Source organism: Ascaphus truei, chromosome 17 (genome assembly GCF_040206685.1).
Source record: "Ascaphus truei isolate aAscTru1 chromosome 17, aAscTru1.hap1, whole genome shotgun sequence".
NCBI classification, from domain to species: Eukaryota; Metazoa; Chordata; class Amphibia; order Anura; family Ascaphidae; genus Ascaphus; species Ascaphus truei.
Window position 1 is genome coordinate 12,901,218 of NC_134499.1, and position 26,562 is coordinate 12,927,779.

A 26,562-nucleotide genomic window follows, 5' to 3' on the forward strand; every position below is an offset into this window, starting at 1 on the left:
TTCAGTCTCACACTCACCCACCCATTCAGTCTCACACTCACCCACCCATTCAGTCTCACACTCACCCACCCAGTCTCACCCAAAACCACCCACCCAGTCACTGACCCCACCCACTCACCGACCCCACCTACCCACTCACTGACCCACCCAGTCACCGACCCCAGTCACTGACCCACCCAGTCACCGACCCTGAAAAAGTCACCCAGTCACCGACCCACCCACCGACCCAAAGTCACCCACCCAAAGTCACCCACCCACCCACCAACCCAGAGTCACCCACCCACTGACCCAAAGTCACCCACCCACCCACCGACCCAAAGTCACCCACCCACCAACCCAAAGTCACCCACCCACCCACCGACCCAAAGTCACCCACCCACCGACCCAAAGTCACCCACCCACCGACCCAAAGTCAAACCGACCCAAAGTCACCCACCCAGTCACCGACCCAAAGTCACCCACTCAGTCACCAACCCACCCACCCACTCAGTCAAGTGTCACCCACCCACCCACACAGTCAAGTGTCACCCATCCACCCACACAGTCACCCACACACTCAGTCAACTCAGTCACCCACCTAGCTGTCAAGGGGGGGGGGAAGCCTAACCCTGTCGTACGCCCAACCCCAAAATTACATCCCTGGCAACGCCGGGTCTCTCAGCTAGTGGTTAATAAAAGGTGAAAGGAAAGACTTGATTCTGATTGAGATTGCTGCTTTAAGTCACTTTGGTCCTACGCGGTACTAACCTTTTAATCCATTAGACACTCTCCGATTTAACATTTTGAGGTGGGTGTAGAGAAAGAGGCATAGTAACCTTGGCTGTGGTGAAAATGAAGATAATGACCCATAATGTACAGAGAAAATGTTCCCCCAAAATATTCTGAATTCAGACCTGGTCATGACAAATAATAACATTTTTTACCTAGTTTTCTTTGAAATCTGGTTCCAGAAGTCCTTGATTCATTTTTTATTTGACACCCTTTTTTTATCTTCTTTTCAGGTACTTGATCAATGTAACTTTCGAAGGTCGGAACCTCTCGTTCAGTGAAGACGGCTACCAGATGCATCCCAAGCTGGTTATCATCCTGCTAAGCAAGGAGAGGAAATGGGAACGGGTAGGAAACAAGTTTAGCTTATCTTCCAGGAGCTACTGTAGGTCGATACTGTCCCTCACTTGGCTTATCTACCAGTAGCTAGGTCTACATGCTGCCTCTCACGTGGCTCAGCTTCCAGGAGCTAGGTCTATATACTGTACTGTCTCTTGGCTTAGTTTTCAGGATCACGTCCATACTGTTCACACTTGGGAAGCAAGGAATCCATGTACCTATCAAGATCTGGGTTCAATCTGGGTTCAATTGCAGTTTATTTAGAGCCTAGATTCACAAACCAAATGGATTTCCCATGCTGGTTAATCCAAACTCAAACCGTTATTCGGTGTGTTGAATCTTTGTATTGGTTAAGCACAGAGCTGTATTGTCGTGAACAAGTTTAGAGGTATTGCAGATGGTGATACTTTTTATTGGACCGAGATTAAAGTTGTTTTTATAGTTCCACACAAGCTCTAGAGACCCAACAAGTCTCTGCTTCAGATATGCTGTAACAGTGAAAGCAGCAAGAGTGTTAGGTAAGGGTCGTGGAGAGATGTATGGAATAATATACTGTATTGATGATTATGGTGAAGGAGGTAGTCTGGTGAACGTAAGAGAGGAGAAGGGTGTGTCTGGCATCTAAATAAATGTTCAGAAATGGGTATTATAGGCTGCCACCACACAGTCAGTTTTTAACCTACTATGTTTGATTCCATAAGATGTCCCCATACCCTTGGTAAAGCCAAACTATATCCATTGTCCCATGTACCTGAGACGTGGGGCAAAGACTGGTAACAATACTTTCATTTCTATTCAAGTAACTGTGCGTTATCACATTTCTCACTATATTAAATAGGGAGAGGATGATTAGTGTTATTGTTTTAAGCTATTTGGCCCTCTGTTGCTTGACTAATTGAGCTGTGGAGGAGTTACATGGTGCTCCCTTTGTAATGGGGTGTATCACATTTTACATGTAGGGCCGTCATTTTTCTCCCTTTCGCATCCTATAAAAAAACTCTTTGCCGGGCTCAATCTACTGTAAAGAGGTCTGCATCAAATGTAAGAAATTTGGCAATCGAATGTATTACATTTGACACAGCTGCAAGCAAAACACATAAATAAACTAGTTTGATGCATCTGGATACACTTTTCAGAAGCCCGATGAGTAACCCACTGTATAAGTCATATTTTTAGTATTTATGGAAAATATAGGTGCCAGGGTATGAGCCTTTGTAGTTGTTTCAAAGCCTTTCTCAAGCAGGTGGTGCTCAGTATGACTCTGTTCATCATTCTGAGTTCACATCCCACATTCCTTCACCAAGTATGACCCAAATAACTCCTGGATCTGTTTATTCTCTTTAAACAGTCCATCACAGACAGATTCTCCTGTCATCCACAGGGGCTCACAAAGTACAAACAAAAGGGAGACGCTGATAAAAAATTACAGTGAGGAAGGCACTAAAGAGGGAGGGAAGGGAACAACAGTATGAAGTTGCATCGTTGCATAGTGGATGAGGTTGAAAATAGACATACTGTATATCCATCGAGTTCAACCTCTGTTAGTAGCCTAACCGAAGTTGAAGCAGCTTTGTAGGTCTACAACAGGGGTGGCCAACTCTAGTCCTCAAGGGGCACCTACAGGTCAGGATTCAGGATAATGACAGAGCCACCGATTGAGCCACTTGTGCTGAAGCAGGGTCCAACTCCCCACGTTTCACGTCTAAAGTCTTCTGCTTGCTCTAAACCAACCCTTCTCTGAAAGTTACAAGGAGCCATCGTTTCGTTTTGAGCGTTACGTTTATTGAGTGAGGGAATGGGACGATATGTTGCAGGAATCTGGGGGATGGCAAAATCCAGAATACAAGTCAGAATAAAGTAACCTCTTAAGTCAGAGAGGGGAGCGTGAGTCCAGGGAGAAAGGAGAGAGGAGGGTGGGGTGTGAGGAGAGGGAGAGGTTGAATGAGGGGAGAAGATGGTGGGTGAGTGGTGGGAGGAGTGGTGGAAGGAGGTGAAGAGGGAGTGGAGGGTGGTGATGCAGAGTGAGGGGAGGGAGAATTTGTAATGAAAGGTGAGTGAGGGGGGGGGGATGTGGAAAAGAGAGTGTGGGAAGTGGAGGTAACAAGTAGATGGAAGAGAGTGAAGTGACAAGTTTAAGGGGGAGAATGAAAAGAGTAGCCAAATGAGAAAAGTGTGCAGAGAAAGTGGTTAGTAGAAGAATGGAACAAGATATACAAACATCTCACTATTTCCACAACATTTTCTACCCACGGTTCCTTCTTCTATTCCCCTCTCTACATTCCTCTCTCTCATCTCTCCTTGTTGATCTTTCCCCCCTCTTTCTCTCTCTCTCCCGCTCTCCACGCCCAGTCCTCTTTATTCTCTTCCCAGCTCCATCCGTTCTCTCTCGCGTGCGCACTCCTGGCCGGCTGCCCGCATGTGCACACAGACTCCCTCACAGCCCTGCTTTTTAATCGGACTAGCTTTGCCAATTGGCAGTCCTTGCGATTGACACTTTGAATAGCTGTTAATTGACAGCTCTTAACGCTGTATCAGATCATTCAGTGCTTGAATCCCAGAAGGCCTTGCACTGTTGCTTGTACATAGCGAACACAACTGTCTTTGTGACACTGACAATCCCAATATGATCTTTGCAGCCACAATCACGACTCAACCTTTTTATGCTTTCCAAAGCAACTCTTACCTTTCCTTTTAAATATACAATCCACCCAACAATTATGCTACTGAAAATAATTGCCATGTTGACGTGTGTTAAAGGTGCAATTTGTGTCACTAGATCGGAAAAAAACGACTTTGTGTTGGTTTTACCTTTTAACAATACTTTTATTATACTTTCAATAATGATTATTTCCTTTATTTTTATGCTTTGCCCCTTCAGAAATAGCAGGTTGCATATTTAAGCTTTTTTTATTTAATTTTTTTACGGGTTCTTAAAAATGTCTGCCTGTTTCTTTCTTGATTAAATGTGTATTTCTGATGCCTAAAAAAAAGTGAAGAAAAATACAGAAGGCTGAATATTTGAACGTTGTTTTGAGTCCCTGGGCCTTTCCTAAAATCCGTTTTCAGACGTTTCACTTTTAGTCCATGTACAGTAGTGTGGCCAAAAAAAACCCCCAACCCACAACAGTGGGCCCCATAGTTGCCAATTACATGTAATTGTTGATCGTTATCCCAAAAGGCCAGGGTCCTGCTCTTACACCTATCATGTTCTCCATAGACTTCAGTGGTTTCACCCTTGACAAAGTATCCGCTACCCCTTATCATTCAGTGGTATCTCAGAATCAGCATTAAAAATATATTACATGCCCCATAGTCTTCAGTGGAATCAGTCTAATAAAACTTAGGATCACTCTTCTTCTTCTACTTATATCAGTTACCCGTTGGACTTTAAAGCAGCAATCGAAGCTGCCGCCCCCCCCTCCCCCTCCCTTTAATATGTGCATCAATACAATCCACACAATGATAAGTAATCAGCAACTTAGCTAATCGATCCGTTCTCGTGTGATCGATCGGCATAGATTCGGCTCGGGGGTTCACTAAATGGCTGTCAGTGCAGCAGAAGAGGACCAAAGATGCAAAGTTCTCTGATGGGAAGATCATGTGACCAGGCAGTCACTAGATACAATTGGTGCGCTGCTACAGGGAGGGCAGGGCTCAAAAGGGGTGCGCCAGAGCCTGTTTCAGAAGAGGAAGGGGATGTAAGAAAAACTGCTCGCTACATTATAATACATTAAAAATGTAATTCAGAGTTGTTTAAAAAAAATGCTCCAAGTATTTTCTCATAGTACAGAACTGATTTATTTAAAAAAAAACACACACACATGTAGGAGATTGCTTCGTCTGCAGCTTTAATGAAATTCCTCTCTTAAAAATCAGGATCACCCTCTTACACGTACAGTATCATTTACAATGTAATAACTTCTTTAACTTAGGATCACCCTTTCACACACGTTGTCCCAGAGACCTGAGTGGTGTCACCATCATAAAAATGAGGGACCCTTAAAAGTTGAAAGCTCAGCGTGTGGATGCTTAGCCGCAGTCCGTGCTGCCGAAGACCATGCGGTAGGCATCCGCACACGATCACATTGCCTTAAGGCATTAATCGCGCCCATAGTCTGCGCAGGCGACAGCAGGAGGGGGCGCTGGTTGCGCGAGGAATCAGTTGAAACTGATTTCTCAGCGCGCCGGGCAGGTCACGTGAGCGTTTTGCCCAATGAGGGCGAACCAGCTCCGTGACATCACAGACACGCCTTTTAGACACGTCCCCCGAAGGCGCGTCCAGCATGTCCAAAAACGCACCCTGTTCACGTGGGTGATGTCACAGACGCGCACGCCTCCGCACGGGCGAAGGCTGCATGGACGCAGCCTTCGTAGAAAGGATTAGCTAAGGAAAGAAAAGCAGTAAGAAGGCAATTGGCACTTGTGTAGGGTGACCAGATTTTGAAAATCAAAAACCGGGAAACATTTTTTTTTTTTACATAACAGTTTATTTATTGTAGTACACTTATACTTTACTACCATTAGTCCTTGTTACGTGCGTGTGTGCGCGTGCGTCGGATGACCTCACTAATCGAACAACAAAAAAAAGCCAGATGTGAATGGTTCTGAACCCATTAACCAGTGTCAGGATGCCCCTTCTTCACAATTTCTAAAGCAGCAATCCCGCCTGGGATCTTACCTGATCCGCAGACCCTCAAGGTACTATATTGGAGAGGAGGTGTTCCCTACCTGTCTTCCGCGTGAAACTTGAGTCAGATCTGGAAGAAAACAGGATAGGTTACTTCAGTGTAGGTATACGGCAGTTAAGATAAGACATAGAGGGTGAGGGAGACGGGGAGGGTGAGGGAGACGGGGAGGGTGAGGGAGGCGGGGAGAGTGAGGGAGGCGGGGAGGGTGAGGGAGGCGGGGAGGGTGAGGGAGGCGGGGAGAGTGAGGGAGGCGGGGAGAGTGAGGGAGGCGGGGAGGGTGAGGGAGGCGGGGAGGGTGAGGGAGGCGGGGAGGGTGAGGGAGGGTGAGGGAGACGGTGAGGGAGGCGGGGAGGGTGAGGGAGACGGTGAGGGAGACAGGGAGAGGGAGATACACCCACTGATACACACCCACCCACTGATACACACCCACCCACTGACACCCACACACCCACCCACTGACGCTGACACTGACGCACACACCCACTGACGCACACACCCACTGACGCACACACCCACTGATGCACACACCCACTGATGCACACACCCACTGATGCACACACCCACTGATGCACACACACACACACCAACTGATACACACACACACACACACACACACACACACTGATACACACACAGCCACACACACACACCAACTGATACACACACTGACACACACACACACACACCTATACACACACCTACACACACGCTGATACACACTGACACACACACAGATACACACCTATACACACACACACACACACACACACCTATACACGCTGATACAAACACACACACATGCTGATACAAACACACACACACAGATACACACACACAGATACACACACTGATACACACACTGATACACACACTGATACACACACTGATACACACACACACAGCCACACACACCCACTGATACACACACACACACACCAACTGATACACACACACACACACACACACACACACACACCAACAGATACACACACACTGATACACACACACTGACACACACCGATACACACACACACACACACACACACACACACACACGCTGATACACACTGACACACACGCTGATACACACTGACACACACAGATACACACACACACCTACACACACACACACCTATACACACCTATACACGCTAGGGTGACCACCCGTCCCCCTTTTGCCGGTACAGTCCCGGTTTTTCGAGCGCTGTACCGGTTTTCAGTGTGTACCGGAAATGTCCCGGATTTTCTCCCTGGTCCCGTTTGTTTTGTACTGTAGATGCGGTGGCGGTGCGCGGCGACGGCGAGGATGCGGCAGCCCGGCCGGTGAGTATTTTTTTGAATTTCAGGGGGTTGGGCTTCTAATATGTCGGGCTGCAGGTGATTGGCTGGAGGATGCCGGGGGCGGGGCTTTCTCCGCTTCCTCACACGATCCCCGCGGCCCGCGCGGACAGGGAGGTGGGAGCGGGGACAGCCGTTGGCTGTTTGGCGCTTTTCTCCCCTCTGCCTCCGTTCCCTGTGGCTGCTGCCCAAGGTAGAGAGGTAGGCGCGGGGGGAGCAGGGTTGGCGGGAGCGTGGATGGCTGGAGGCGTGCGCACTTTCCCTCTCTCGCGTGCGCACTTTCCCTCGCGTGCGCATGGGGACAGTGCGTGGTTGCTGTTGGGGAACTCCCTGCTTCTGTCCAGGCGCGCGGCCTTATCCCCGATAGGTGGGAGAGCGCGGAGCCAGGTCTGGCGGGCGGGTTCTCCCCCCGTCCCGTCCACGGGCTCGGCTAGCAGTGACTTCCGTCGCTGGGGGGCGGTGCAGGGGGAGGCGGGGTGTGTGTATCAGTGTGTGTGTGTGTGTGTTTGTATCAGCATGTGTGTGTGTGTTTGTATCAGCGTGTATAGGTGTGTATAGGTGTGTGTGTGTGTAGGTGTGTGTGTATCTGTGTGTGTGTCAGTGTGTATCAGCGTGTGTTTGTCAATGTGTATCAGCGTGTGTGTGTGTGTGTGTGTGTGTATCGGTGTGTATGTGTGTGTGTCAGTCTACCTCTCTACCTCGGGCAGCAGCCACAGGGAACGGAGGCAGAGGGGAGAAAAGTGCCAAACAGCCAACGGCTGTCCCCGCTCCCACCTCCCTGTCCGCGCGGGCCGCGGGGATCGTGTGAGGAAGCTGAGAAAGCCCCGCCCCCGGCATCCTCCAGCCAATCACCTGCAGCCCGGCATATTAGAAGCCCAACCCCCTGAAATTCAAAAAAATACTCACCGGCCGGGCTGCCGCATCCTCGCCGTCGCCGCGCACCGCCACCGCATCTACAGTACAAAACAAACGGGACCAGGGAGAAAATCCGGGACATTTCCGGTACACACTGAAAACCGGTACAGCTCTCGAAAAAACGGGACTGTACCGGCAAAAGGGGGACGGGTGGTCACCCTACACTTGTGGGGACAAGTTATGTTTAACATCCTTCTCAGGCTTCTAGGAACTGTAAACCCTGCGTTTTCTAGTGAGAAGGGAACAAAATACATGAGCTCGATCTGTCCCAATAACCCGGTGTCATTTGGAAGACCTGCACTGAACTTGGAAAATATATCTGGCTGGAGATACTATCATTTCCAAGCTTCTACTAAATAATTCTCCACTAGAAGTTCTAAAGATGTTCTTAGAAAATACACTTGTTTGTTAAGCATTCAGCTGGAAGAATCTGGTGTCACATAAATAGGATCTTAATTATGAGAATGAATAGTGCTATCAGAGACCACTTCCTCTGCTTACATGGATGGTTATGTAGATGCATTGAAGGATCTGTCCCAGCTTGGTGAGTGATTGAAAGAACATGATGTGCTGTTTTCCTGAGCAAAGGGGGGAGATAGAAAAATGTGTCTGGTGGGTGGAAAAAAGCTGGCACGTCTCGCAACTCCACAACTCGTCAATGCTACCCTTAGAAACCAGCCAAGGAGACCAGAATCTGCAACCCAACCCACAGAGATGAGCCAGGGAGTTACACAATCAGTGAGGCTGGAAAAGGAGCTGTGGAGACATCTAACCTCATGTGGCCCTCTCTGCCCACCACCCCTTTCCCAACGTCTCTGTCTTCCTGCAACATTTGGCGCATTCCCGCGGGTGAAACGGCGCGATGGCCCCAGCCGTTTGTCGCACATGGCTGTTTCAAAACAATGGCAGCTTCTCACGCTGGTGCGTTGCGTATGCGCCGCTGGAACGCGTCCAACGTGGCAATAATGTTGCTGTAGAATCTGTACGTAGAAATAAGAAGCAAGTAAGGACCGCGTCGCCTACCTGCGCGTGCATTGGTCATACTGTCAATATTGTTTCCAAAGACAGGTTTGGGGAGCGCAGATTTCACCATATGTGGAAAAATAAGAATAATATAGTGCAATTTGTTTTTAAATATGAGGCATCATGGTATCAACAGAAATGGGGACTCACACTTTCCCAGTGATTAAACAGCAGTGGATATCAATATCAGTCTCAGCTCAGGAAGGTCCCACGAGATAACCCTCGGTACGAGACAAAAAAGTACACACTTAGTGCAACTTTGTATGTTCAATACTGCATTGTATTAAAATGAATATTGTTGGCAGATTGATGTGAAACTATCCCTAACCATTTCTTCGTCGTGACAGTATGTGTGTGTATCATTGCATTATTATTATTATTATAATATATGAGATATATATCTGCCCAAAAATTATATTTATTCTGTAAGCGCCGATCGTGCAAGCCGCCCCCAATTTCTGCTGCACCAAAATGTTGGCACCTTAGGCCAGGGCCTATTGGACCTAATGGAAAATCTGCTACTGTGTGTGTCTCTGTATGTGTGTCTGTGTGTATCTATGTCTGTCTCTGTGTGTGTGTGTCTGTGTGTGTCTCTGTATGTGTGTCTGTGTGTATCTATGTCTGTCTCTCTGTGTGTGTGTCTGTGTGTGTCTCTGTATGTGTGTCTGTGTGTATCTATGTCTGTCTCTCTGTGTGTGTGTCTGTGTGTCTCTGTGTGTGTCTCTGTATGTTGTATGCGTGTCTGTGTGTATCTATGTCTGTCTCTCTGTGTGTGTGTCTGTGTGTCTCTGTGTGTGTCTCTGTATGTGTGTCTGTGTGTATCTATGTCTGTCTCTGTGTGTGTCTGTGTGTATCTATGTCTGTCTCTGTGTGTGCGTGCCTCTGTGTGTGCGTGCCTCTGTGTGTGCGTGCCTCTGTGTGCGTGTATGTGTGTGTCTCTGTGTGTGTGTCTCTGTGTGTGTGTGTCTCTGTGTGTGTGTCTCTGTGTGTGTGTGTCTCTGTGTGTGTGTGTGTGTGTGTGTCTGTGTGTGTGTCTGTGTGTGTGTCTGTGTCTTTGTCTGTCTGTGTGTCTGTCTGTGTGTCTGTCTGTGTGTGTGTCTGTGTGTGTGTCTCTGTGTGTGTGTCTGTCTGTGTGTCTGTCTGTGTGTCTGTGTCTCTGTGTGTGTGTGTGTGTCTCTGTGTGTGTGTGTGTGTGTGTGTGTGTGTGTGTGTGTGTGTGTGTGTGTGTGTGTCTCTGTGTGTGTCTGTGGTCATTTGCGAGAGAGTTCTTACCTTTTCTGGAGCGGGCCGCCTACTGGAGCGTTGCGTTGCCATGGTGACAGACATCAAATGACGCCGCAATGTCATATAATGACACATTGCCATGGCAATATGACGTCACATGCCGCCGTGATGTCATGCCGCCACATTGCTGCCGGAGGAGGGCTGCTCGTCAAAGTAAGTCCCCTTAACTTTTGTACAGGGGGGGCCCTGCTGCCAGCATGCCGCTTTGGGCCCCGCAAAGTTTAAGGCCGGTCCTCCCTATTTGTGGGTATATATGCAGGTCTGTCTCTTAAAATTTGTTTGTGAGTGTATGTATATGTAGCAGGGTACTTCCCCCGTACCTCCGTAGGGAGCCAGTTCTGTGGCTCGGGAAGATCGGGGAAAGTTGCGGTGGCCATCTTGTGGTTGGCACCGCGTGTTAGGTATGGGCTATGTGTAGCGCGGCGGTGGCTATGTTGTGGTTGAAAAAGTACGGTGTTACAGACAGCACTCCTAAGTAGAATATAGAGTTATATAATGACTGGTGCACAGGAACAATAGGAGGGACCCCTAACCCTCCCAAATCTATAAGGCAACAAAGATAATGTCCCCAGCACTCTTGAGAATAAACTGAAAAAACACTGGAATATGCCAAAAAATAGATTATATTGTAATAGAAATGTACAATAAAGGCTATATAGCTGAACCCCGTTATAACACGGTCCTCAGGGGCCACCCTATCAGACCACGTTATAACCGGGGTCGCGCTAATTTAAGAAAAAAATGGCCGCCACGTGCCCGATCGGAATGATGGAGGAGGCAGGAGTGAGGCGCCGGCAGCCCGAGCATGATTCCCCAGAAGCCCCAGCACTTCCCCTAGCCAGCATTTCCCACAGCAGCCCCACCACGATCCCCCAGCACTTCTCCCACCACTTCTCCCACCATGATCCCCAGCACTTCTCCCAGCACTTCTCCCACCATGATTCCCAGCACTTCTCCCACCACTTCTCCCAACATGATCCCCAGCACTTCTCCCACCATGATCCCCACCACTTCTCCCACCATGATCCCCAGCACCTCTTCCACCACGATCCCCCAGCACTTCTCCCACCACGATTCCCCAGCAGCTCTACCATCACGATCCCCCAGCAGCTCTACCACCACGATCCCCCAGCACCTCTCCCACCACGATCCCCCAGCACTTCTCCCACCACGATCCCCCAGCAGCTCTACCACCACGATCCCCCAGCACTTCTCCCACCACGATTCCCCAGCACCTCTCCCACCACGATCCCCCAGCAGCCCTTGCACTTACCTCAGCAGCCCCACCACGATCCCCAGGCATAGAGGGAGGAGGCAGGAGTGAGGTCCCGGCAGCCCCAGCACGTTCCCCAGCAGCCCAAGCACCACCAGAGGTCGGGAAGGTGTGTGTGTGTATTTGTGTGTGTAAAGTTTGTTAATATTCTGGGTACACTTCGGGGTCCATGCTCACACCGCGTTATAAGCGGCTCTGCGTTATAGCGGATCGCGCATAACGGGGTTGAGCTGTATATACATAGGATATTGACACTAACCTAGGGAAAATCTATATAAACACAAGCCAAGAAATGGCAAAAATTGGAGGGAGGGAGGGAAGGGGAAAAAAGGAAAAGACAAGGGGAATTGGGTACAAACAATAAATTGCCTAATGGCAAAAAAAAGGGAGTAAGTGTGGTGGAGCAAAAGAGGGGCAACGTTTCGGGACTGGCTACCCCTTCCTCAGGCCCGTTCTCACAGAACCTTAAAAAAGGAACTTGTGGTACTTCCCTTCATGCCAAACCACAAAATATCTCCCTCCCGTCTGAACGGAACATTGAACACAACAAATATAAGAACAAATCGTGTTCGCAGAGACAGGGAAAGCTAAAGAGAGGAACACCTACTGACAATGAATGTGGCACTTAAGTTGAAACTGCTGCTGCCAGTAATCTAACTGATACCATACAGATGTTAATGAGAGAAATCTCGGTATGATAATATGAACACATACAGGTATTACTCCTATACACCTTGTAAACCTAGGGTCAATAACGAAACCTAAATAAAAAGCGAGCAGTGTAACAAACACCAAGAACAGCAATAGCAGAAAAATCGTATATCAATTCATACGGGTCACCAGTCTCTGGAGCAGCTTGTGACAAGTTAAAACTTAAGGGGCTGCCAATAAAGTTCTGTTGTACCATGAGTGTCATGTGGAGGCCGAAGCCCAATCCCTGATCCTGGCCTTAACTAAAGCGTACGGCACTAAGGACAATGCCATTGCTTTAATGACCCAGTTCTACGCCCACAAACAAGATGAGGGGGAAGATTTATCAGCATTCCTTCGACGGCTTCAATTGGCACTATGGACTCTGATCTCCAAGAAGGTCATCCAAGTGTCCGAGCTAGACGACGTCCAAACCAAACAATTTGGGGAGTGTTGCCTACCCACCCGATCACCATAAGGATTAGCTGTGCCATTTCTACAGGGAATCCTCCTAACTTCGAAGACCTAATGGATCGAGTACACGATCAGGAGGTTATTATGCCCCCAAGCCGTGAGCAGACACGGCTAGCCCCGCCAAGGCTAGCCCCACAAAAGGCTGCAATACATGGTACTGAGGTCGCTATACTGTATGATGACCATGGACACTTGGGCATGGATAAAATGTTCGGGCTCATACAAGACAGGTTATACTGGCTGAAAATTAGAGAGGTTGTGGAGCATCATTGTCGAAAATGCTTGCGGTGCATCCAGAGGAAAACACTGCCTACACGAGCAGCCCCAATGGGCTATGTAAAGAGTTCGGGTCCCATGGACATAGTATGCATGGATTTTCTATGTGTAGAGCCAGATTCCAGAGGCATCGGGAACGTGCTGGTGGTAACTGACCTCTATACTCAGTATGCACAGGCTTTCCCCACTAAAGATCAGAAGGCTATAACGGTGGCTAAGGTGCTGTGGGAAAGATATTTTGTCCACTTTGGCTTTCCCAACCGAATGCATTCGGACCAGGGGCGCAATTTCTAGAGCAGACTTATAAAAGAGCTGTTGAAGCTGCTTGACATCGAGAAGTCACATACCACCCTATACCACCGAGATGCTTTGCCGGAACGGTTCAACCTGACTCTAGGCAATATGTTGGGCACCCTACAAGCCACCGAGGAAGTCGGTTGCAGCAAGCACATAGAACACTTGGTGCATGCCTACACCTTTACCCGACATGAGTCCACCGGTTTCTCTCCATATTTCATGATGTTCGGCCAAGAAGCCCAGCTTCTGGGGATCTCCAAAGATGGAGTGCCTAATGTGGCCCACTATCAATACATAAAAAAACTGAAAGCTAATATACAGAGATCGTAGCAGTTAGCAAAAGGAACCACCGCAAAGCTGAGTGAGAACAACAAAAGGTGGTATGACTGCAAGGAATGCTACCAGGAACTTTGCCCTGGAGACAAGGTCCTTCTGAGAAATCTCGGAGTGGCAGGGAAACACCAACTGGCTGACCGATGGCGAGATAGCCCCTTCAAGGTGGATTCCCAGCTACCTGGGATTCCTGTGTACCGAATAAAGGACTCAGAAGGATGGATAAAAGTTTGGCATAGGAATCGTCTACTGACCATTCCACAAATTGATGAGTCGTCCTCGGATATGCCCACGGAAGATGAAGAAGAGACTACTGCCGGTCCTAGTGACCCCTAGCCTACTCCGTCTGGTGTCGTTGACCAACCTCTAAATCATGAGAGTCCAGCATTCACCCCATTGGGTGGTAATGACAATGACATTTGCTCTATGAGAGGAACAGGGCCTCAAGCTGATAGAAACCTCTCCAACCAAGAAGACGCCGAAGAACTATCAGGATCAACGAACAGGCCGGCCCCCAATTAGAATAGTGTATGACTCAATAAGGGAACCCCACTATGAGTCTCAGCAGACGTCCAGGGACAGGTTTGCCTCGATTATGTCAGTATTGACAGAGGTGTTTCATGCCACTTAAACTGTTAAACTGTGTATATAAGTTGTAAATATGGTTATGTTGTATATGCAATGTATTTTCCATTATATAACTGTGTTGACTAAATTTTTTCTCATGCGGGCACGATGAGGTCTCTACCAGGGAGAGAGTGTAGCGGGGTACTTTCCCCTTACCTCTGTAGGGAGCCGGTTCTGTGGCTCTGGAGGATTGGGGAACATTGTGGTGGCCATCTTGTGGTTGGCACCGCATGTTAGGTATGGCATCAATGTTGTGGTTGGTGCCGCCGGAAGGGGAGGGCCTAAGAGCAGGATTTCCTCTGCGGGACAGGGAACAGTTAGTGAAAGTTGCAGGTCTCAGAGTTCTGAGACCTATGTGACAGTTGAACTGGAGCCTGCAAGAGTGAGGCAGTGTCTGGGGAGCAGGCAAGCTCCTGGACTGGGCTTAAGATATACACCCCTAGGCCCCAGGCAGTCCTCTCACTGTAGTGAAGTGTGCAAGGCCGGCCATATCATTATGGATCTCCCTGTAGTGAGGGATCACTGCGGAGCAGGATCCAAGCAGCAGAGGAGTTCTTCAGCAGCAGAGGCAGCCTTGTGCAGCATCTGGGTGTGAGGCGTGAAGGGCTGCTCTCAGAGACCCCTCTCCGTGGGACCCCGTCGCTGACCGCAGCTTGTCTGGAGTACTCCCTGGTTAGGCCGCAACCAGGAAGGTGCCTGTGCACCAACGCAGGGGGAAGGATAGCGCTGCCCTCATACACACATTGGGAAGGGTTGTTTGCTGGACACCAGGGTAAAGGTGCCCAAGCACCCTAGGCATTATTGGGGCGTGCTACCCCTGGGCGTTCTACTGTTATTATTGTTGTTATTGGGTATTGAGTATTGTGGGTAATATTTGGGGCCTACTTTGGGACCACAGAAGTAAAGGAGTTATTATATAATCCTGTTGTGTTGTATTATTGGGGTATACAATAAATGTATACGTGTTCCTATGAGGAGCTATCCCGCTATTCGGAATCCTCATCGATGGAGGCGCTGCACCAGAGAGAGAGTGAGAGAGAACACACTGTCACCCCAGGCTCCCTGTGAGCGGAGGCGCAGGCCTCCTGCAAGTCAAACAGGTAGCACCAGTACCGTAATTACCACTATTTCCCATAGGGATAGGAAAGCGTGATATATATATATATATATATATATATATATATATATATATATATATCATATAAAAATATTACTTGTGAGCACATTTACATGTCTTAGACAGGTCTGCAGCCCTGCTTTTTGCCATTATCACCTAGCATACAGTGCTTCCACTGCAGCAAGGGATTCCGGGAAATGACATTCAAATGAGCACACAGTGCCACCTTTTGTCTCAAGTCTATTATTACATGGAGCCCTTAAGCCAATGTTCGCTGTTTTAAACACAACTTTTAAACATAGCCTGGGATGAGATGCAAAGCCAGTGAACCCACTCACAGACAGACTGTTTCGACCTTTTGTGGTCTCATCAATATAAGGTTGGTTGTACTGGCTTTGATTTTATATATATATACTGTATATATATATATATATATATATATATATATATATATATATATATATATATATATATATATATATATCACAGCGCACCAGAGTGAATGGCAAAATAGGTGTATTTAAAACACACACAAATATATCACAACTCACATGAGAAGAATAAAAGCCAGCTCCCCGCATTCACCCTTGTGCGCTGTGCCTTTTTTCTATTTGTTGAAGATCTTCACGGATCCCCCTCTGCGGCATCAGCAGCAAAGAAGTGGAGGATTATTCAAATATACTTTTATAATTCCCCATCTGGACAGTCTGCGTGATTGGGACATATATATATATATATAATTACTATGGATTACTAGGATGAAATTACTAAATTTGTTGGAACGACGTGGAGAAGAGAGGCTGCAACAGCTGTACCTGGAACATATATATATATATATTGTATGTCTTTGTATTGTATGTCTTTAATTATATAGTGCCATTAATGTACATAGCCCTTCACAGTAGTATTACATGTGGTAATCAAATAAATAACAAAATATAAATAACAGATCATGGGAATAAGTGCTTTAGACATAAAAGTAACATTAAGGAAGAGGAGTCCCTGCCCCGAGGAGCTTACAGTCTAATTGGTAGGTAGGGAGAACGTACAGTACAGAGACAGTAGGAGGGGTTCTGGTAAGTGCGTCTGCAGGGGGCCAAGCTTTATGGATCATGTGTTCAGAATATCCACAGTGCTATTCATATGCTTCTTTAAGCAAGTGTGTCTTAAGGTGGGTCTTAAAGGTGGATAGAGAGGGTGCTAGTCGGGTACTGAGGGGAAGGGCATTCCAGAGGTGTGGGGAAGTCAGTGAAAAGGGTTTAAGGCGGGAGAGGGCTTTAGATACAAAGGAGGTAGAAAGAAGACATCCTTGAGAAGAACGCAAGAGTCGGGATGGTGCATAGCGAGAAATTAGGGCTGAGATGTAAGGAGGGGCAGAAGAGTGTAAAGCTTTAAAAGTGAGGAGAAGAATGGAGTGTGAGATGCGGGATTTGATCGGAAGCCAGGAGAGGGATTTCATGAGGGGAGATGCTAAGACAGATCTAGGAAAGAGTAGAGTGATTCTGGCAGCAGCATTATATATATATAATTTTCCAGGTACAGCGGTTGCAGTCTCTCTTCTCCACGTCGTTCCAACAAATTTAGTAATTTCATCCTCCTATCTTACTTTTGGCCATCATGTTTTGGTCTTTTGATATCCATTGGAATCCAGTCAAGTGCAATCTTTGTCCAACTACGGTCAGTTCTTCTTGTGATATGTCCGGCCCCGCAGGGCCAGCTTGGTATTACACGGGGCTCAGTACTATGGGGTTTTCGCAGGGCTTCTTACCTGGACCGATGCAGCTCCATCTAATCAGACGTCGCAGCGTCGTGATGTCACAGGGTCACGTGACGTGATGGCGCCATGCTGTGTCACGTTGTCATGGCAACACCATGCTGTCACTTTGTCATGGCAACGTGGCACCCTTTGACGTTGCGGCATTATGATGACGGGACCCTGCAGGAGGATATGCCACGGGACCAGGTAAGAGATACTTACAGAGACCCCGCGCTCTCCCCCGACAATCCATTTAATGCACAGGCACCGCCATCAAGCCGGCCCTGCGGCCCACCGCCATTTTAATTCCTTTACCCTTGTGATCATGTCACAGACTTTTATTTGCTTCCAACATATTCATTCTATTTCCCGCTCTTCTTTGCGTTGTCTGAAGCTTCTGAATGATCTTTACATTTCGGGTCCAAGTTTCACATTCATACGTGAGCACAGGCAGAATACACGGGTCGCATCCATACGTGAGCACGGGCAAAATACACGGGTCGCATCCATACGTGAGCACGGGCAAAATACACGGGTCGCATCCATACGTGAGCACAGGCAGAATACACGGGTCGCATCCATACGTGAGCACGGGCAAAATACACGGGTCGCATCCATACGTGAGCACGGGCAGAATACATGTGTCACAGCCATATGTGAGCATGATGAGATACTGTGATAGATAGATAGATAGAGTAATTGATAGAGAGATAGTGTAGAGGGAGAGGGGGTTGGCCTGGTATTAAAGGGGTTGCACCCCATATGGCCACCCCCTGACCACACCAGAGAGACAAGGGGTTAACTGGACTGCGGTCCAGGGATGAGGTTTGCACCTTGTTGTACCTTGAAAATGTATGTTCCCCTGTTCCCATGTTTCATTATAAGCATGTATTTTAATGTTTTAAAGTGCATTTCTGTATCTCCAGTTCTGGAGGTCGCAGAGAGTTCATTTTTGGCCAATATGTGGAGTCACTGTAGGCATTAAAAACTGGCAAAGGTCGACCCACTGAGTCCACCAGAATGGAACTTATTAATATGTGTAGATATTAAAGTGTATATGTATTTTATTTTTGGATCTGTTCTGAAAATGCAGACGCCATTTGCTAGGCTAATAAGTCATGAAGGGCAGACGGCTGAGTAGCCTAAGCACGGTGATCAAAAAGTAACTGCCTTGATTGTTACCCAATGTCTAGGGATTAAGTATTAGTCAATCAACAAACTCTGCCAGTCTAATTGTTACCTGAGGGCATGGGTTAGTCTGTTAGTCTGTGTCTCCACATTAGAGAGTGGATACAGATAATTGTTCACCAATAGGCTGTGTTCAATGTTAAGAATAGGGTTGCACAGGTATATAAAAACTGTGTCAACCCTACAGTTTTTTAGTTGTGCTGGATTGCTGAAGTTGTGCTTCTGATTCCACCTGGAATGTCACTGGATTGATGGAGAATTGCTAGCTGATACTTCTCCATTCCCCAACTCTGAGTAAGTGTTATCTTCTTGCCTGTTAATTGTACTATATTGCTGTGTTCACATTTTTTAAGGAATAAATTATATTTTATTATATCTAAGCCTCGTTCAGTTCAACCCAGATATTTGGTGTTCATTATATCTTGTCATAAGCTACCGTGACAAGCTCTATAATTAACTGGTGGCAAGCGGTGGGATTGAACTGGACCTGTGTTACAGTATACTGCGGGATACTGTAACATAGTAGGAACTTGATGGTAATTGCGAGTTCCTGTGACTAAAGATATTGAACACACAGTAGTGCGACAGTTAACACAAGTTGTAACACCACCTCACTGCTGCGACTGAACCATGAGCGAGGCTGAAGGCTCATCCAACATGTGGACCCGAGCTCAGCTCAAGGACAAGTGCCGTGAATATGGACTGCCCTATGAGAACCAGGAGGTCGCAGACATGGTTGACGCAATCGGTGACTATGAAGCCCGGCTTGCAGAGCCTCAGGATATGGCTCAGCTTGCCCTTTTACAGCCACCCGGAGATCAGGGAAGGAACCCAGTGCCGGGGCGGCGGAATCTCGGGGAGGGAACGAGTGCACCTCCCGGGAGCAGTGCAACAGGAGGGGTACTGGTTGCTGCGGCTACCATCCGTTCACCCCTGAAATGTTGGCACTGATTACTGCGTGGGGAAACAGAGGGACACCGGAAGAGCGGCTGCAGTTTATCACTATGGCAGTGAACAGACCCGCTTATTGCCCCCCTGTCCAACCCAGCCAAGATGAACTCAAGCTGGACCAGCACAGTCTCACCAAGTTCGTGGAAGGCACTGACCAGATTGACAGTTTCTTAAAGAACTTTGAAACGCAGTGCCGGCGGTACAAAGTGCTTCCCCAGCACAGGGTTGCACGTTTGGACCCCTTACTGTCCGGCTTGGCTAAGCAGACAATGATGGCGCTTCCAGATGAGTATGCTGATGACTACAAACACCTGAAAGAACTGTTATTGTTTCAGTACGGTTTTACCCCTGAAGCCTACCGTGGTAAATTCCGGCAGGAGGAGAGGCAGCCCCAGGAGTCCTATGTTACCTACGTGACCCGCATGGCTTTATACGGGATACGCTGGGTGGAGGGCTATGAGGCACGGACTTACCAACGCCTGCTGGACCTCATCTTTCAGGAGCAGCTCATGGAGCAGTGCTCGTCGGCGGTGAGGGCTTGGGTGTATGAAACCCAGTGACTTGGAACGGCGCTATAACAACAATTATGTGAATAAAGAAATAAAAAAATATAAAAATAAATTATAAGGTATTGCTGAAATATTCTCAACCTTCCAGGGAATATGCACTGATTCCCTTACAAGTAGTTAGGATCCAGGGCAGGAAGGGAGCAATGTCATCAGGAACACCCAGAAAAAAAGACATAAAACATCATAGTGCAGTAGATTAACTAAAAAAGTGATATACAGTATAATAACTTGGCTCTTATAGATGACCTACTTACAACAAGTAAGATAAAAAACAGCAAGTGGTTTAGAGGTGGTTCTTGGAGACTCCAGCTTGCAGTGACAGGTGGATATGGCCGCAGCATACAGCAGTAAATACTGATATCAGGCTGGATGGTATATTCATGAAGGTCTCAGCTCCCAGTCAGATACACGCAATCATTCAGGAATAGAGGGAAACCATAGTGTTGACCAGAAAACACCAGACTTTATAAATAAAAAAAGTATAGGACATGTACAGGCATACCCCGCTTTAAGGACACTCACTTTAAGTACACTCGCGAGTAAGTACATTACGCTCAATAGGCAAACTGCAGCTCACGCATGCGCAAGTCAGCACGTCCTGAACAGCAATACCGGCTCCCTACCTGTACCGAAGCTGTGCGCAAGCGGGGAGACTATAGAGCCTGTTACACATGCGTTATTTACATCAGTTATGCACGTATACTGTATGACGATTGCAGTACAGTACGTGCATCAAAAGTGGGAAAAAGGGAGTGCTTCACTTTAAGTACATTTTCACTTTACATACATGCTCCGGTCCCATTGCGTACGTTAATGCGGGGTATGCCTGTACTCACAATGTGATATACGAACAGATTCACATAAGGTTTTACTTGAGGCAGTTGGTTCGGTAAATCGGGAGATAGAAACTCCAGTCCCTTCAGTATCCCTCCTCGAGGGTGCCCCCTCGTCCGGTCGCGGAGGGGAAGCGTCTGTCGTCACGTCCGGGCCTTGCGGTGACGACTTCCGGTTGGAGCGGATAGGTGAAGGGATGATGGGATCGCCGTACCGACACTGTGCCTTCGGGGATGGAACAGCTAGCCAGACTGCGGTTCAGCTGTGCTGCTAGTCTGCTCAACGCGTTTCGCTGTATACAACAGCATCCTCAGGAGCAATGATTACGTCCCCAGTGGGTTCTTGTTAAATAGTATACACACTTAAGTAAATAATTACAAACACTCAAATAATTAAATAGTTAATTACACACAGGTTCTCCCCATAAAGGGGTACATAATCTCTGTGGTCCAAAAATACGGCGTTTAAAATATAAATATATTACATAGATTAAATTTATTAACTCCAAAAAAAATGTATTTAAAAATATAATATTATAAAGGCATTCATTTCGCATAACTCAGTTAATGAGGGGGAGAGGGGCAGAATGATTAGGGAGGGAAGAGAGAGAGAGAGAAAGCATTAATTAGTAGAACTAATATGAGTCAATAGATAACAGACCTAGAACAGCATATAATACTTAAAAAGTATAAAAATATAAATATATAAAAAAATTAGTATAAAACAGGTATATGTTCGAACGATAAAGAAGGAATCACAGTTACTAAAGGAAAGGTGTGATTTCAAAGTCTACGTTAAGACCATTAGGCATTAGAGTATTGAGTCTGTGTACCCAATACATCTCTCTTTTGCTCAAGACTTACCAGGAGGCGGCGAGGCTTGCAGATGACTATGTGGCCAGCCGAGCCCTGATGACCGCCAAAACAGTAGCCAAGGCGGCGGTGGCGGCGGCACCGGCCAAAAGGTCTGCCAATACCCCCAAATGAACTCAGAGGCCGCCTGCGGGCAGCAGTCCACCGAAGGCGGGGGAGCTCCAGCACGAGCGCCAGTGCTACAACTGCAACCGCCCTGGTCACATCAGACCAGATTGCCCGGAACCCCTGCGTTCCGGCGGACCACAACAGGGGCAACGCACCCCAGCTGCGAAGCCGGTAGCCCGCGTGCGGGTAGCTTCCACAAAGACTCCGGACCGGTCATGGAACCAACTCCCAGCGAGATGTCCCATGCAACGCCTGTCCCGGTTTCATCGGTGCCTACAGCCAGGAGCGGAGGACATCTCAGCGCGGACCTGCAGCAGACGGACGGACAAAGCAGACATCTCACCCCGGTCACAGTCGGTGACCGGCAAGCAGTCGGCTTGCTGGATTCAGGAGCTGCAGTGACCCTGGTCCGACCTGATATGGTCCGGCCAGAGGAATTGATCCCAGGCCCTGGGATACAGATCACTGTGGCCGACGGAGAGCCACGTTTCCTGCAAGTGGCCAGAATCTTTTTGGATTGGGGGGAGGGCCAGGGTGTGCGGGAGGTGGGGGTTTTACCCGGTTTGGATGCTGATGTTCTTCTTGGCAATGATCTGGGACCGATGACCTGCACCTATGACCGAGTGCCCAAGCCCGCTGCAGTGGTGGTGGTTACCCGGAGCCAGACAGCGGCAAAGGCGGCGGCGCCAGTCCCCCAGCCTTTGGGACCAATGTTAGCGGAGGGCGCAGAGGAGCCTGGGGCGGTAAGCCAGGATCAGTTGCAACCACAGACTGACTTACTGTTCCCTCTCACCCTTCCCCATTCCCCTGACAATAACATGACTGGGGGGTGGCCAGAATTAGGAGTCCAGTTTAGGGAGGCAGTGAAGGCAGACCCTACCCTGGCTGGCGTGAGACTTCGGGCGTCCGAATCTCAGGCAGGGGAGGGCACTGAGCGCTGCCTATGGTATAAGGGACTCCTGTATAGAGAAGAAGGGAACCCAGGGATAGAGGAGGGATTGACCGGTAAGCGACAGCTAGTAGTGCCCCAGGGGTACCGACAGCAACTGTTACAGGTAGCTCACTCTATTCCGTTAGCGGGACATCAGGGGGTCAACAGAACGCGAGCCCGGTTATTACAGCGTTACTACTGGCCGGGGGCATCTCGAGATGTGGGCAATTTCTGCCGCTCTTGTGATGCCTGCCAGCGAGTGGGTAAGGCGGGCGACCGTGTGAAGGCACCCCTGAAACCCCTACCGATAATAGGGGAACCCTTCCAGAAAGTAGCGATTGATCTTGTAGGACCCCTTATGATTTCTAGCAGATCCGGTAGTCCTAGTTCCTAAGAAGGACAAGACCACCCGGTTTTGTGTGGACTACCGCTTGCTCAACGCTGGGACAGTGTCAGATGCCTATCCCATGCCCCGCATGGATGAGTTATTAGATGAAGGTGATAGATAGATAGATAGATAGATAGATAGATAGATAGATAGATAGATAGATAGATAGATAGATAGATACATAGATAGATAGATAGATAGCTACATAGATAGATAGATAGATAGATAGATAGATAGATAGATACTGTGATTGATAGATACACTCTTTTTTAAAATTTTATTTTGATGTCTAGTTAGTGAACTATATTATCTAGTATACAGTGTTATTAGTATATGACAGTCCTCGCACTGTATATGTTGCAGCTTTGGGCTGCCCATTTAAGATACGCTGTTCTCCAAGATTTTTCCCGGAGACCTGTCTTGTAAATGAGCCCATTACATTAATAGCACGGCCTTCAGAATTCACACACACGTAAGGAATATGCTAATAAGTGTCTTACTGCAAGTCTGTGTAAATATAATTAGCTTGGGAAACATGTTTGGGAACGGACAGCTGGTTTTATGCTAATAGACAACGTGTTTCTCACCAACTTTACAGATCCTTAGTAACTACTGTATATGGGGGCTTTGCAACGCCTATTCAGGTCTAGGCTAGTTAGCCACAGACGTTTCCCCATGGCAATTTGGCCACCAGGACAGTTAGCCATGGCTGTTTCCCTGTGGTCATTTGGCCACTGCAGTTGACAAAGGGGAGTCCAGGGGATTCCGGCCATTTTGGGTAATGTTGATAATCTAGGACTTTAACCCCTAACCCTAATTTTAACCCTTAAAACCTTACCCCTTATTGTTAACCCCTAAATGTAATATTCCTAACCTTAACCCCTAGCTCTAATCCGAACCTTAACAGTAAACCCTCAACCCCAAACCCTTAACCATAATATCCCTACCCTTAACCCTAACCCCCAATCCTAACCATAACCCCTAACCATAATATCCCTACCCTTAATCCTAACAACCAACCTTAACCCAAACCCTTAACCATAATATCCCTACCCTTAACCCTAACCCCCAATCCTAACCTTAACCCCTAACCATAATATCCCTACCCTTAACCCTAACCCCCAATCCTAACCTTAACCCCTAACCATAATATCCCCACCCTTAACCCTAACCCCCAATCCTAACCCTAACCCTTAACCATAATATCCCTACCCTTAACCCTAACCACCAATCCTAACCCTAACCCTTAACCATAATGTCCCTACCCTTAACCCTAACCCCCAATCCTAACCCTAACCCTTAACCATAATATCCCTACCCTTAACCCTAACCCCCAATCCTAACCTTAACCCCTAACTATAATATCCCTACCCTTAACCCTAACCCCCAATCCTAACCTTAACCCCTAACTATAATATCCCTACCCTTAACCCTAACCCTAAACCGTATGACCGTTTGTCCCATTCCTCCCGATTCAGTATGACACATTCACTTCTATTCAGGCTGACAGTAGGTAGTGAGTTGGTAAGTGTGTTGTGCTATTGCAAATGGAACCTATACATTGGGTTTTATGCGCACCTGTCAAGTTACATCTGCACCTTCTTCTTTCTATTGATAACACATATTATTTTTTAAGAAAATTGAAGTTAAAAAGGCCCTCTCCATTTGTCCCAAGAGCATAAATGTTGTATAAATCTTTAAAAAAATAAAAATAATAAGAGGTTTTAATGTTTAACGGGTTTAGATATTCTGGCGATCAGCCGCAGGACCGCTACTTGTTTCTACTACTTCTCTGAAATGAAATGACCATGTTTGACCTCTCTATAAAACTGCTGCCGACCTCTCTATAAAACTGCTGCCGACCTCTCCGGGGCAATATTAGCCCTTTCCCCACAAAACTATCAAATACAAATCCCACGCGTGAGCACATTCACACGTCTCAGACAGCTCAGCGACCCTGCCCTTCCCCATTATCTCTTAGCATACAGTGCTTCCACTGCCACCAGGGATTCTGGGTAATGACATGCAAATGAGCACTCCGTGTCACCTTTTGCTTCTTCTCTATTTTAACATGGAACCCCTAGAAGCTTATGCCTGCCGTATTACACGGCTTTTCCGCACAGCCGGGGTTAAAGAAGTGTAGAGCCAGTATCCCTACTCACAGACAGTTGTGTAAAATGTTGAGTGTTTAACCTGTCTTTTTGCCAGAGCAATCAGTGTGTTTTATTCTGCTGTCTATCTGTCTGCAGAAAAAAGCTCAGCTTTTACCCCTCAGTGTCCTGCAGAATAATAAAGGGAAATACACACACATTAATACACAGAAGCACACACACACACACAGATACACATACAGTACATTAACACACTGATACACATACACATTAACACACTGATACACATACACATTAACACACTGATACACATAAACACACTGATACAAATACACATTAACACACTGATACACATATACATTAACACACTGATACACATACACATTAACACACTGATACACATTCAGACACATTGATACAATTAAGCACAAACAGACACATTGATGCACATATACTGTACACTAATACATGGATACACCTAGACACACACATTGAGACATGTACCCAGATACACAAAGACCTACAAATGCTAGTCCTACACTGCTGACATTGTAATCCTGGGCTTAATTGGCTTACAAGAGTGCTACTGTAGGTGTTTTCTACAAGTCTCACAATAAGGATGGCTCCTGGCTTACCTTCACTAAATGGCCTTTGAAAGAGTGTAAATAATTCAGGACAATGCTGCCTAAAAGAGCAAAAATAACACCAGGAACATAAAACCCCCATTTAGAGCCTCGCCCGTCCCTGCCCCCACCACCCCGTGTGAGCCTTGCCCGTCCCTGCCTCCACCACCCCGTGTTACCCCTAATATTGTTTTATATTTCCTTAATACCTGTCCTGTTGGTGACCCATGAGGACTGGAGTGGCCCTGCCCTGGCCTACGATGTGTCCTACTGCATGTTAATTACCTCCTCCTCCTCTTTCTCCGTTGCTCACCGCTTGCATGAAATCGTTTTATAAGACAACAGTAGATGTTACATGTGCGAGTGCTTTCCGTGTATCGGAAATTACATAGATGTTTAGTTGGGAGGTTTTAAGAAAAGGAGGTGAATGAACTACAATGTATAGTAATGCTAAGTATGAATTTGGGCAGATATCTATAGGTACACACGGGGGAGCCAGAGCTGTCTGTTTCCAATGACTCACCGACATACGGCGCGTCTTCACCACCACCCTCCCCAACCTGCCTCTCCCCGCCTTCCCAATCTGGCCCGGCATCTTAACAAGCTGTTCCCTGTTAGCTTTAATAGCTCCTCCTGGGATGTTCTTCAAACAAGACTGTTATCTGAGCCATTAGAGAACAGTAACATCTGCAACAGGTTATTGTGGAGTAAAGAAACCGCATACAAGGAGCTGGTATTAATCAGACGTGGAAATCCTGTGCTGGGGATTTGGATATGTGCACACTTTGC

The 26,562-nt window shown here is 47.4% G+C and overlaps 1 protein-coding gene across 1 annotated transcript in view; it reads left to right on the top strand.

Moving 5' to 3' along the window:
* GRIN2B (glutamate ionotropic receptor NMDA type subunit 2B) overlaps positions 1-26,562 on the top strand; it is a 375,272-nt gene that overhangs the window by 300,467 nt on the left and 48,243 nt on the right. The window contains exon 5 of the mRNA XM_075573972.1: positions 1,002-1,116. Coding sequence (XP_075430087.1) covers positions 1,002-1,116 — 115 coding nt within the window. The remainder of the gene's footprint in view (positions 1-1,001; positions 1,117-26,562) is intronic.